Source organism: Oryctolagus cuniculus, chromosome 15 (assembly GCF_964237555.1).
Source record: "Oryctolagus cuniculus chromosome 15, mOryCun1.1, whole genome shotgun sequence".
NCBI classification, from domain to species: Eukaryota; Metazoa; Chordata; class Mammalia; order Lagomorpha; family Leporidae; genus Oryctolagus; species Oryctolagus cuniculus.
The window spans coordinates 54,481,053-54,493,574 of record NC_091446.1 but is presented as its reverse complement, the minus strand read 5'-3'; the positions used below and the strand labels follow the sequence as shown (position 1 = coordinate 54,493,574).

At 41.5% G+C, this 12,522-nt stretch overlaps 1 protein-coding gene across 3 annotated transcripts in view; it reads right to left on the bottom strand.

Annotated features, from left to right (window-relative positions):
• ARID5B (AT-rich interaction domain 5B) overlaps window positions 1–12,522 on the bottom strand; it is a 182,163-nt gene that overhangs the window by 29,705 nt on the left and 139,936 nt on the right. For all 3 annotated transcript variants that reach the window (XM_002718470.5, XM_008270095.4, XM_070057697.1), the window contains 2 exons: window positions 9,875–10,079; window positions 7,913–7,965 (listed from right to left, as the gene is read on the bottom strand). In XM_002718470.5, the coding sequence (XP_002718516.2) occupies window positions 7,913–7,965; window positions 9,875–10,079 (258 nt within the window). The remainder of the gene's footprint in view (window positions 1–7,912; window positions 7,966–9,874; window positions 10,080–12,522) is intronic.

Here is a 12,522-nt window from a genome sequence, read left to right as displayed (position 1 = left end):
TTATAGGGTAAATGGCACCTTTTCCATTTCAAATAAAAAGAGCCCCCCTCATCTCCATACAGGCTTCTCAAGAGGGCCTGGAGACAATGTTAGCTTTGCATTGTTCAATTTCCAATGAAGCATTTTTGAACCAATTGGTTGTAATAGTTCACATCAGACAGACCTGCTAGCAGGGGTAACTGAAAATAAAACTTCCTTCTTTATAGCTTGATTTAGATTTTAATAAATGATTTCAAATGACTTTCAAAGCACTCAAAATACATATTTTCATAATTATTTCAGACTTATTTGCAGTCTCCCTCCAACCTATAAATGATACAACCTTGGACTGATCTATTTGAGGCTGGTATATCAAGCAAGGAGAAACAGGCTCCCTTCCCCAGTATCTACCTTATTCCTCAAAGTACTTGGAATACTGAGGACCCTGAAACACTACCACATTCCCCTCACTCAAATGAGGTGCAAGGGCCCTGGGGTCAGAGAGGGGCCAGAAGACCGCAGCCCCGCCAATCACATCTGAAGAAATCATCAATCTTGTCATCTTTGTGTCTCTTATGAGCACTGCATTCTACATTTCATACAGGATTTGCACTTCCATGCTGCGATTTAATCCTCCCATAGCCCATGATAGATGGCTTCATAGATGAAGTGAGACTCAGAGAGGTTACATGACCTGCTAATGACACACAGCAGCAGATTGAAAACCAGGACCCATATGTTGTTTTCTGGTCCCAAGAATAGACTCCTTTCCACTACAGTAAAGCAGCCTCTCAGAACAACATGATGATGACATGATGACGACATGATGCCATGCTTGCAGCAAGACGCTAACACAGAGCTCCAGGGCTCTCTTCCCTCAAGAGAGGCAGATGAGGGTGGGAGTCACAGCTTCTCTTAGGAGTCCTCAACTTTTAGCTGTGGGCTGTTTCCCCTGGGGCAAGCATCCTAAGGGGTGGATGTGGTTAACAATGCTCAGAGTCTGGAGCAAACTATGGCTCCTTCACCCTGACTACCTGTGTTGGTAGTCAGAACCACTGAGGCACCGAAAAATTCTACTTCTATCAGAATCCATCTGTTTATACTCAACCATTCACTCGTCAAAAAAATTACTGAGCTTCTCCCATGTGCTGGGTGCTATGCTAGGGTCTGGAATGCTGTAGGGAAAAACCAGACTCAACACCTAGGGGGATTCTATAAATAAACACATATATAAACTAAATAATATGAACTGTGAAAATGTGATGAACAAGGAGAACACGGCTGGAGTATTTAAAAGGGAAAACTTACCCTGTCTCCTTCCTACAACCTACCATCTAGATGAGAGCATGCCCTATTAAACACTTACTACCACAGAAATGAAAAGATTGCTTTAAAAATAAATAATACATTATCAAAAAGGAAAAATCTACCTTACACTAAGTCTGTGACAGCAGGAAACCAGCATCAAGCACCACTGGTTGCGAATACGCCACGTACAGCTGATGAATCTGTGTTAGCGTTTTGGTGCTTATATACGATTTGTACAGGGAGGATTCATCGACACTGAAGACGGGGCTGGGCCTTCAAGGAAGTGATCCCTCTGTTTCCATGCCCTCCACTGGAGGGTGGATGAACCAGGCCACTTTAAAACTTTTTAAGTTATAAAATATGGGCTTCCCAACTGCTAAATGCGTTTAGCGACTCAGTTCTCCTGAGCATATCTCTCGTTTTGTCTTCAGATATACTTTTTTTTTTTTTTTTTGACAGGCAGAGTGGACAGTGAGAGAGAGAGACAGAGAGAAAGGTCTTCCTTTGCCGTTGGTTCACCCTCCAATGGCCGCCGCGGCCGGCGCGCTGCAGCCGGCACACCGCGCTGATCCAATGGCAGGAGCCAGGTACTTCTCCTGGTCTCCCATGGGGTGCAGGGCCCAAGCACTTGGGCCATCCTCCACTGCACTCCCTGGCCACAGCAGAGAGCTGGCCTGGAAGAGGGGCAACCGGGACAGAATCTGGCGCCCCGACGGGGACTAGAACCTGGTGTGCCGGCGCCGCAAGGCGGAGGATTAGCCTAGTGAGCCGCGGTGTCGGCTCAGATATACTTTTAATTTAAATGCTGACGGTGGACTCCAGAGGGTAAAGGCAGGAAGATATCACGCCCAGGAAGAGATGCTACTGCTTTCAAGGGTCCACAGGTTAGTAGGAGGGACAACCCCACACAAGTTACCACAGAGGAGGATGTACAACTGAGAAGTCCACACCCAAGTAAAAGAAGCCAATCCTGGGAGAGTGAAACTTAACCTTACTGTAAAGATGCCTGGGTTACTTCTTCTCAACACAGGTAACACCCAACGAACCATACGGGAAGCCTTCCACATCCATTATTTTCACAAAGGCCTCACTGCTTATAAAAACAGGTGTCTGAACTGCTCTTTAGAACCCAAGTGGTTTATTAAAGGTGGCCTGAAACCAACTCTCCATACCACCAACCTCAGCCAAGAAAATAGGTCGAACGAGTGGGAAAGGAATCTATCTCTTCCACAATGATAAAAATACCCTGTGGCTTAAAAAAAAAAAAATGGAAAAACACTCTTAATTCAATGGTCTTGGAGTCTTGATAGCTCTTTTTGGTTGCAGGGTGAAAAAAAAAACCCATTAACTTTTTTGTGGTCACATAAGGAAATATTAATCAGAAATCTTTTGGGCTGAAGCTCATCCAATGGCTTAGGAACAGGTAGGAAACAGAAGTCAAGAGGAGTTTGCCCGAGCACAGCATTGCTGGGCTGCTCTGAGGAAGAGCCTCCTTCTCGGGACCTTGAGGGCGGACTGAATTCAAGGAAGATGACTTTTTTTCCTGGTAGTACTCCAGGAACTGGAGCCTTTCAAAATTGCATGACATCATCTTTGGCCTCAAGAATTTTGAATTAAGCCAGAGGCTGTCTGTCCAGAGAACTAGGGTTAGATTCAGAGGATGTCTTCGAAATGATGTCAAAACCAGAATTTGATGTCAAAATCTAATCCTTCCAGAGAGAAGACAAGCGATTTCTTCGTCCTGTCTTGGGGGAAGGGCAGGGCGGGGCGGGGCAGGGCGGAGAAGAGGGGCCGCTGACAGGCGTTCTTAGAAGCACCCCTCTCACAGCATGCCCTGACTCTGGGGTAAGAGTTGCTCAAGAGCCGTTTCTCTGCCCTACCTGCTCTCCAAATACTGCCTCTGGCTTGCTGTCAAATGGTTAGCCAAATGGAAATCACTTTTAGCAAGCCTTTTACTCTCACGGTTCTATATCCTGGTCAGACCCCAAGCTACTCTTCCAGCATTAACTGCTTCCCCAGATGCTGAAGTGAGGGTCCCGACAGCTCAGCAGCAAAGCTTTATCCGGCTCTGCCTCTTCTACAGTAGGTGATCCATGTTCTAATGCGTTTGGAAGGAAAACTTGGGTAGATAACTAGAAAGCAAGGATCCGCACTGCCAGCCAATCAGAATGCCAGAGCACTGTGTTTTCAGGAAATCCGTTCCACTCAAAACATTTACGATCTCTAAACCTAAGGAGGCAGAGACTATACACTCCCAGCAGAGGCAGAACAGGCTGAGAGCCTTGCATATTGCTATTAGTCAAATGTTATAAAGGCTTAAAATAAAACTTCTGCTCCTCTTTTTTTTTTTTTTTAATTCAATTTGAGGGTTGTGAAGGACTGAAATGAAATAATCCATAATCTGCAATTCAAACCAGAAGGTTTGGAATAGTTTATAACCACAAACAAAAACAAGCCAATTAAGATGGCCTCTTTTTATAACCAGAAGGGATTCCAGAGAGATGTCTTTATCCAACTGCAAGTTAACAGCAGCAGTGACACAGCTATGAATTTTATATTACAGGGTTTTTTTTGTTTTTTTTTTTTTGCTATTGCTTAATATTTACATTATCTAGACTTCTTGATCCATCTCCTAAATTCACACATTATTCTCAAGAATCAGATAAAATGTCAGCTGGTAATTAGTACATCTGATAAGGCTCATGTTAGGTGCAAAGAACAGACTGACAGATGCTACAAATGAAGGCAGGTTATTACATCCTTTTCCCAAAACATCACCTGAAACGTGTAGAAAGCATTTTGTGTATGTAAGAAATAGCTGAGAGTGGAAGGCGCCAGAGGGATGATTTATGAATCGCCTTCCTCTCACTGATACCAACGAAGGCTTAGACAAAAGTGCACAGAAGTCCCGGCAGGTCAGAGTCTGAAGCCTGCCGTGCTGACTCTGTGCGGCGCATTGCATCTCCCTGAGCCTGTTTTTCTTCTCTGTAAAATGCAGGTGTGAGACGGAGCAGAGCAAGGATCTCTTTTTCACTAAGTACAACTCAGAAAAAAAAAAATCTGGGGGCTACTCTTCCTCATTCAAAATGGAAATAGCTTACTGAGTCCTGACTTAGATCACCACCTTAGCAAATGGAAAAATACTTGTCTGAGACATTGTGCTACTCTTGAGTCAAGGGAACATTCATTTCTAGCCTATTTATATGGTAAAATCATAGAGGCCAATTTCTAATCTTTGATATTTGACTTACATGGGGGCCACTTTTTTTTTTTTTAAAGGCAGAGAAGAGAGAGATAGAGGGAGAGAGAGAGATTCCATCTGCTGGTTCATTCACCAAATACCAACAATAGCCAGAGCTGGGCCAGGCCAAAGTCAGGAGTCAGCAATTCCATCCAGGTCTCCCATGTGGGTGGTAGGGACCAAAGCACTTCACCTGCTGTCTACCAGGCTGCCCATTAGGAAGCTGGATTGGAAATACTGTACCTGGGTCTCAAACCAGACAATATGGGATGTGGGAGTCCCAAGTATCAACTTAAACCACTGTGCCAAATGCCCAGAGGATCACATTGTGAAGGGAAGGGTTATGGGGGACAGTAGGCCGAGATTAATAATCATTGTATAGCTGGCTTTGAACTTGCAGCACCTAGGTAGTTTAACCGAAAGGATTCTCTGATTCTCAGGCACAGCTCTCACCCTGGAGTGAATCCTGGGCTTGGGATCTGGTCTGCTACTCATACTTTGAAGTTCCCAGTTGGACATTTGAGCCCCAGTTCCCAAGGAGTCTCTGGGAGCCACTGCTCTGGAAGACTCTACGGTCTCTCTTGAGTGCTAAACGATACAGGTCCACACTGGTTTTTGGTATCAGATCATCTCAGAGATACGAGGCCTTCAGTGGCTCTGTGATGACAACATTAAGTCCGTGGACACTGGATATTACTGTACATCTCCTGGTGTCACTTCAAACCTGAATCCTCATCAAACACCTCACACTTTTATTAGTCAAAATATGCCAAGAACAAAATGTATTCTATTTGTAGGGGGTTCAAGAGCTTAAATAACTTCGTACAGGGCCAAGAGGCAGCATGCAGCATCTAGCAAGATGTGAGAAGACTGGGAAGGAGAAATTCTTCTCACGGGGCAGATGCCAATCTGGTCTTTCATATTCCCCCTCCCCCCCAGTGAAGGGAATCAGAGTGTCCCACCCGCAAAATGTGCCGCTTTCGTATAAGGATCAATTTGAGCTGAATCAACAGATACAGGAAGAGCCGCTGTTCTTCCCTTATCTACCCCAAAGCAAGGTGTACATTTCCCTTTTGTGAAGATGTCCCCAACAGCACCAGGAAGAGAAGAGCGACTCTTATCTCTGGAGATGAGCGGTCCCCTCCTGCAGCCCCCACTGTCTACTAAATGGCTCTGGGGCCTCCTCACTTGGCACCATCCTTTCCATCCTGCCCTCCACTCCCGCTTCAAGGTCACCTGGCCCAGCTCCCCACTTTAGTTTTAATCACTAAACTCTCTATGTCTGATTTGATTCTGCCGCTGTATCTCTCTCCCATTTGACTCATTCCCTCTTTCTCAAAGACCGTGATCTTTCATGTCTAAGTTTCATCTCTTCCTCAAATTCTGCTCAAACAGTACTGTAGCCACCAAGTCTTCCTTCTTTCACCTCTACATGAGGTGTAAATTTACCTCTACAGGGCACTCATCTGTCTCTACTTTGTCCCTGATGATAACTACTGCCTCTCCTGACGATGAGTGTCTCAAGCACTGGCCCACTGGCCTAGATATTTTGCATCTCCTACGGTGTCTGACACAGTGGCTTGTATATATAAGATATTCAGTAAGCATGTGGTCAGCTGATTTGCTGATTGTGTGGTCACTCTTTCACTTAACAAAAGAATAAATAGTATGTGTTCAAGGAGTACCACTTATACCCTGAAATTTAACAGCAGTTTCTTCTGAACTCTATACCAATTTGCTGTTGCTTGGGGGGGAGGGGGAATCTTTGTGAAGTTACAAAAGTTACAAAAGCAGGAAAAACTGATGCTGTGAAATTTTCTGGCACTCTCCCTATCAGTGAATAACAAAAAGTTCCCAAGTTTAAAAAGACATTTCTTAATATTGTGCAATATCATGTAACTATCAACAGTCACAGTTCATAAGAATATGTATTATTATTCCTAATACTAAAAATTAGATTTAAAAGTCTAGGCTGTGAGGTTGACCCCTAAATTTATGAGAATAAGTTTTTTTTTCACTTGGATGAAAGCTACATTTAGGTTGAGATTTTACAAAACTATGAGCTAGAATGGCAAGGAGTCCATATCCTGCCTGGTCCTATCAGCAGACTTGACCAAATGAAAGATTACAATATTTATTTTACATAGAGCACTTGATAAAAAAAATTCAAGTAAATTCATGTCTATGAAATGTACATTTTATGAGTAGTTTACATGACTATTATATTTCTTTATAAACATAAATATATATACAGTCCATATATTAAATAAATATTTTACATGCTCATATACTCAAAAAGAATTTTTAGACAGCATTCATAGAAGATATCTCTACAGTAAATGCCAGATTTTCCAAATCACATAACACTTGCCAACATTTCCCATACCAAGCCCCTGACATCAAACCATTATAATGGTTTGTGGAACAATATGCTTTATCTGGCAAGAAACAATGATTATTATGCTTGGGCTGAAATGAATTTCATTTTCTTGACTTTGTGTCTCTTACTGTCATTTTACTATGGTACAGAGATATCCCAGATTACTGCTTAAGCAAAGAAAAAAATAATTTCTTATTCAATTGCAGAAGAAACTGCACAACTTAATCTGATCATTGTGTGGAAGAGAAAATATTTCCAGTGACGACATCTTCCTATGTCAATTGATTTTATTACAGATGCCATCTCTGTGTGCTGGATTAATGCAGCTCTTTCTTCTTATTTCAAGATCTTAATCTGAGTTTGTTGCTCTAACATTTTATTGGTTCAAAATACACGCTGTAAAAATCCGTGGCCATCAAATTTTCCTGTGGGCTAAAAATAACCCACTCCTGTCAGTTAGAATTAGCTGATAAAGAGTGTCAGAGCTTGTTCTGAATAAGTTTGATAACTTCCTGTTTATTCAGCACTGACCCTTGTCTAATAAAGCTGCTTTTGCCCTAGAATGAGAGGAGATTCTGCTGCATTCTATTCCTTAATGGCCAATACTGATTACTTTTGAAAGCCTTTAATACATTTCCCATATTAGACATGAACAGATGTCAGGTATGTTGCCAAGAGAAATTTCTTTTATGCAATCTTGGCTTGTTGTACAATAATAGCCCTTTCTCAACATGGGAAAAAATTACAGACCCAACTAATTTCCCTGACAGGGGAGAGTTACATATGTTTTCCACTTGTAGTTTTTACGACAAGTTTACAATTTTGCCAAACCTGGAACTAATTGGGACTGTTTCCAAAAGTGGCCCAATAAACCCCCAAAAGTGTAGAGCCATTCAAAAAAGGCAGCCAATGACGGTTTGCTTTTGCATTTTCTACATTTTGGTCAAAGGAGGGGGGGAAGTAAGATTGCAAAATTACTTCATTTAAGTTGCTTAAACACTTACTGTTTCATATCCTCCCAGTTTTTGAGCAGCTTGAAACATAGTCCAAAGGTTAACTGTTAGAGGGACAATAAGTATTTAGATAAGCATTGCATTAACATATTTCCAAGAATTGTCAATTAAAACATTTTTTTCAACGAGAAAGAGAAAAAAAAAACACTAACGTATCACAGAGAGCTAAGTTCTTAGGAAACAATTTGCCAAAGGGCATTCAACAACAGAATCTATTTTTAACACTTAAAATATTTCTTAATCGTCACAAAATTATGGAGATAGTTCTACTTTCAGGACAAAGGACAACACGGTTTTAGTCCTGTTACTGTCAACAGAGCAAGAAAAGCTAAATTAGAGCATCCTTGGGAAAAAGTATTTCAGAATTGGGGTTGACTGTGTTCAGCCCTTAGAAAGAAGCCATTCATTAAACAGTACTACATAATGCTTCCCTCAGATAAAAACTCTCTAGGATCAATAAATAACAGCCAACTTAATATATGATTACCTTCTTAATCGAATGGCTGATGACAACACTCTAATAAAGGCTTACATTGTATTTCACTACCACGTGATGCCTTGCAATGAGCAGGAAAATATTTCACTTGCAAGGCAGCTGTGATACAACAGATGAGAGGGAAGGAAGACATTCATTCACACAGGAATTGAGTCATGAACCCTCCTGGTCCTCTAACTTGTTTGTGTGATGTCGCAAATACATTTTTTTCCAAGCAGGGTTTGCCTGTGTTTAGGTTGTTAAACAACTATGCTCAATTGCTAGCAACTCGTTCATTTATACCAAATACCCTGGAACGAGACTACTATGGATCTGATTCTTTTACAAGAGGGGAAAATTGAACTTCAAGTAATTCCTTAGTAAGGGAAATGAATAAAATGAAAATTAGAACAACAACAACAAAAAAGGCTCTGTGACACAACATGTTCGTAAAGCCTCATTGAACCTTGCACTATTTCAAAGCTATCAAGAGCCCTGCGTCGGCCTTGATTTAATCTGAACCAATGCATAATGCAACAAAGCTGTTCATAGTACATTAATTTTACTTCTATTTCAAGCAACCAGTTTTCCGACAAACATTGTAATCATTCCTAGTTATATAAGTTTATAATGGCTGCGAGTGTTCTCTTGCAATCAGTGCCAATTGCTATTAGGTATGTAAATTGTTATGTAAAACATACAGGTTTGACATTCTTCATCAAAATGACACATGGTTTTAATCTAGGGAGATACGTTTGGAGAAAATACTATTTCAAGCCAGAGGCTCATCGCTTCGTGCACCACTAAATCCAGACAGAGGCAAAATATATATTCACTTGCGTACTCAGGGCAAGATCTGGGCTTTTCTTTTTTCTTCTATTATTACGGAATTCTCATCAGCTATGAGTTCCTGTTCTCTTTACATGGGATGATACTTAAAGGCACATGTGAAAGTAATTGAAAACCGGGCCCTCTGTTCAAATCTGTGCGTTTCTTGTTTCTCTGAAGTCAGATTTTTGTTATCTTTTAACAAATTTGGGGCTTAGGAAATGTGTTTTCTCTTGGTGGTTGTTTTGTCCACCTTTAAATGTCCTCCTTTGAAAAGCTGTCTTTTCCCAGGCAACATCTGTGCCTGATAAAGCTACGTCATATTATTATCTCACAAGAAAGGCGGTGCAGACACTCGAGACTGACAAAACAGAAAATGAGAAACTTTCAACATGTCTATTTCCAGTCATAATCAGTGGATTCAAGCCTATAAATATCTCATTGCAACTGTCCCAGAAGGGAACAATGTAGCGGAAAAAGGCAGGGAAAAAATTCTTGGCTTGGATGATTTGTAGATTTAGTATAAACAGAGAACACCATCCCTAGATTAGGATTTCAACATAATCCTGAGTCCAAAAAAAAAATTTTTTTTTCAATTCAAAGAATCTCAGCGATTTTGATATTTCAGAAACAAAAACAAGTATACTTACTCTGTTTAAAACCTAAATAAGGGATTCGCTCTATGGGCGTTTTCCTTTCTTTCATGTATTTATAAAGTGCCACCAAGAAGGCCTGTTCATCTGCCCTGCACTCCTCACCAATAGCAAGCTTTGGTTTTTCTTCATTGGAGACTTTTTTACAGTTATTGTGGTTATTCTTCGGCTTGGTCAAGGCTGACCTGGCCTCACATTTCACCTGGAAAAGAAAAAAGTACACCTTTTCAAATAGGGCAGGGCTCTGAAATGTGTGCAAAGATGTAGCCGGGGTTGCTGCTCACAGAAGGGGAAGGCTGAACCGATGGGTGGCACTGGCCCTGAAAGGAGTTTCAAGGCACCACTGAACCTGATTGTCTTAGATCAGGGGATGCTAGACTTCTTAAAGGGCCACACAGCAACCACCACAGGTTTTTGAATCATACAGTCTCTGAGATCATAGGCAATATGTAAATGAACGATTCCATTAAAACTTTATTGACAGAAACACAGAGCCAGTGGGCCACAGTTTGCTAATCTATCCCAGCTTCTTTTAGATTCTTTCTAAGTATAACCGATATGAAACAAGAAATATTATTTGCATCTGGTAGAACCATTCCTTTGCCTCTTTATATATTTTATTTTCCTAAGGGGCACCATCCATCAAGGTTCTTGAATAAACCCTGACTTTTTAATAAATTGTCCCATATCGTACACTTTGTATCAAAATGAAAGGTGCATTTATTGCTTCGTAGGAAATTTATCTGCTTGCTACTCTCACCAGCAAACTGGAAAAACATGCCGGCAGCAGGAACACCAGCAAGCTCTCTGCTGTCTGTCACCTGGAAGTGTTTCTCAGTAGGAAACAATGGATCCCACTCTGTAATGAGAACTCCTTGCTTTTCAGGCAGCTCTGAGAGTATAAGACACGTTAACTTGCCACAAAATGAAGGGTAGAGGTCAGCTAAAACCCAACAAGAGTAAGTGAAAGGTTCCATAATTAAAAAAATAAATGGCGGCGAATGGTCTTCCTTCCACACTCTGGGCGGATGTGGGGCTCGGCCTACGGAGTGGCTCACCTAATGTTCCCTCCTCACTGCCATGTTCTACAAGAGTCCTTTGATGGTTGTTAAATAGAACGCTAAGTTGCTGAGCTATTTTAATTGTAAAAAGGGGAAGTACAAAGGGTCAGACTTTGAGTTCAAGTGCGCCCATGGGGAATGTGTACATTCCAATATTCTTTACATCTCCGTATCTAACATCGGCTGGGAAGAGGGCAAGTGCCGGGGAAATGTTATGAATAAAAATGTCCCACATACTCTACAGTGCGCTCCATTTCAGATTTTTGAACTTTTCTTTCCCTGCAGATCTTCCTTCATAAGTACTAAGAACATAAAAGACTATGCTTATTTATTAAAGGAAAGGGTGCCCTCTGCAAGGGTTTTCTTTATTGCTTATTCTCTCAAGTGAACATGTTCGTTTGATATCTTTAGACTGGTCTTGGAGAAATAAAATTTCATGCACAACTCACTCAACGGAGGGTCTAGAAGAGATTTTAATGTTTAAGGGGCTGTGGAATTGGGGTTAAATATATTATCCACATAACATTTTCACTTACGATATTCTCAGACTTTAGTACTTTGTAACATTCTATTAAGGAGAACATCCTGTGAAATTTTATGTTGTCATCATTTTTCGCTTTCAAATTTTAGGTTGTTGGGGCTAAAGTTCTGATGAAATGTATGATTTAATGGCTTCTTGAAATCATAAAATCACTCCAGTTGTAATCTGCATTGCTTCCCAGCCTTTTCTGAATAGCTAGGTTCTATTCTTTTTTTTAAAAGGATTGATTTGAAAAGCAGAGTTACAGAAAGACTAAGAGAGACAGAGAGAAATCTTCCATCTGCTGGTTCACTCCCCCAAATGGCTGCAATGGCCAGGCTGAGTCATGCCAAAGCCAGGAGCTCCCTCAAGTACTTGGGCCATCTTTTGCTGCCTGGCTGGATGAGAAGTGGAGCAGCCAGGACTCGATCCAGTGCCCGTGTGGGATGGTGGCATCACAGGTGGCAACTTAACCCACTATGCCACAACGCTGACACTAGCAGGTTCTGTCCTAAGCTCTATTAAGTATTATCTCATTTTGTGTCCACAATCCTAATATGGTCGGTATTATTCCTGCATTAGAGATAAGGCAAGTGAGAAACAGGGTGAGCAGCACATGTACAAGTTAGTAAGCGGTGAGTCTGGGATTTTGAGCTCAAGTGGCCCCAGTCTAGGGCTTGTGGTTTTAAACATTCTACTGACACTCTTAAAAAGATCAAGTTGGGAGTCAAAACAAACTTCAAGTTAAAAAGCACATCATATTACTAAGCATGACAAAACATACCATTTAGAAATGTGACGTATCAAATGAGAAGTAAAAGATAAAACCAGGTGGTTTCCAAAGTGTAAAAGAACTCTGTCCCTTCTGCTGTACAGTGAACAAAATGGAAGGAAAGCAGTGACACAGAGCACCCGGAGTGGACACAGTGCTGTGGGCTTTCCCTGCTCTGTGGTCAGGTCATCAGAATCCTAACAGGCAGACACTGAGCCCCATTTTCCCGCGGAGAACACAGAAGCTCAGCAAGTGAGGGGCCGACATCTGGGTTTGGAACTCAGCTCCACTT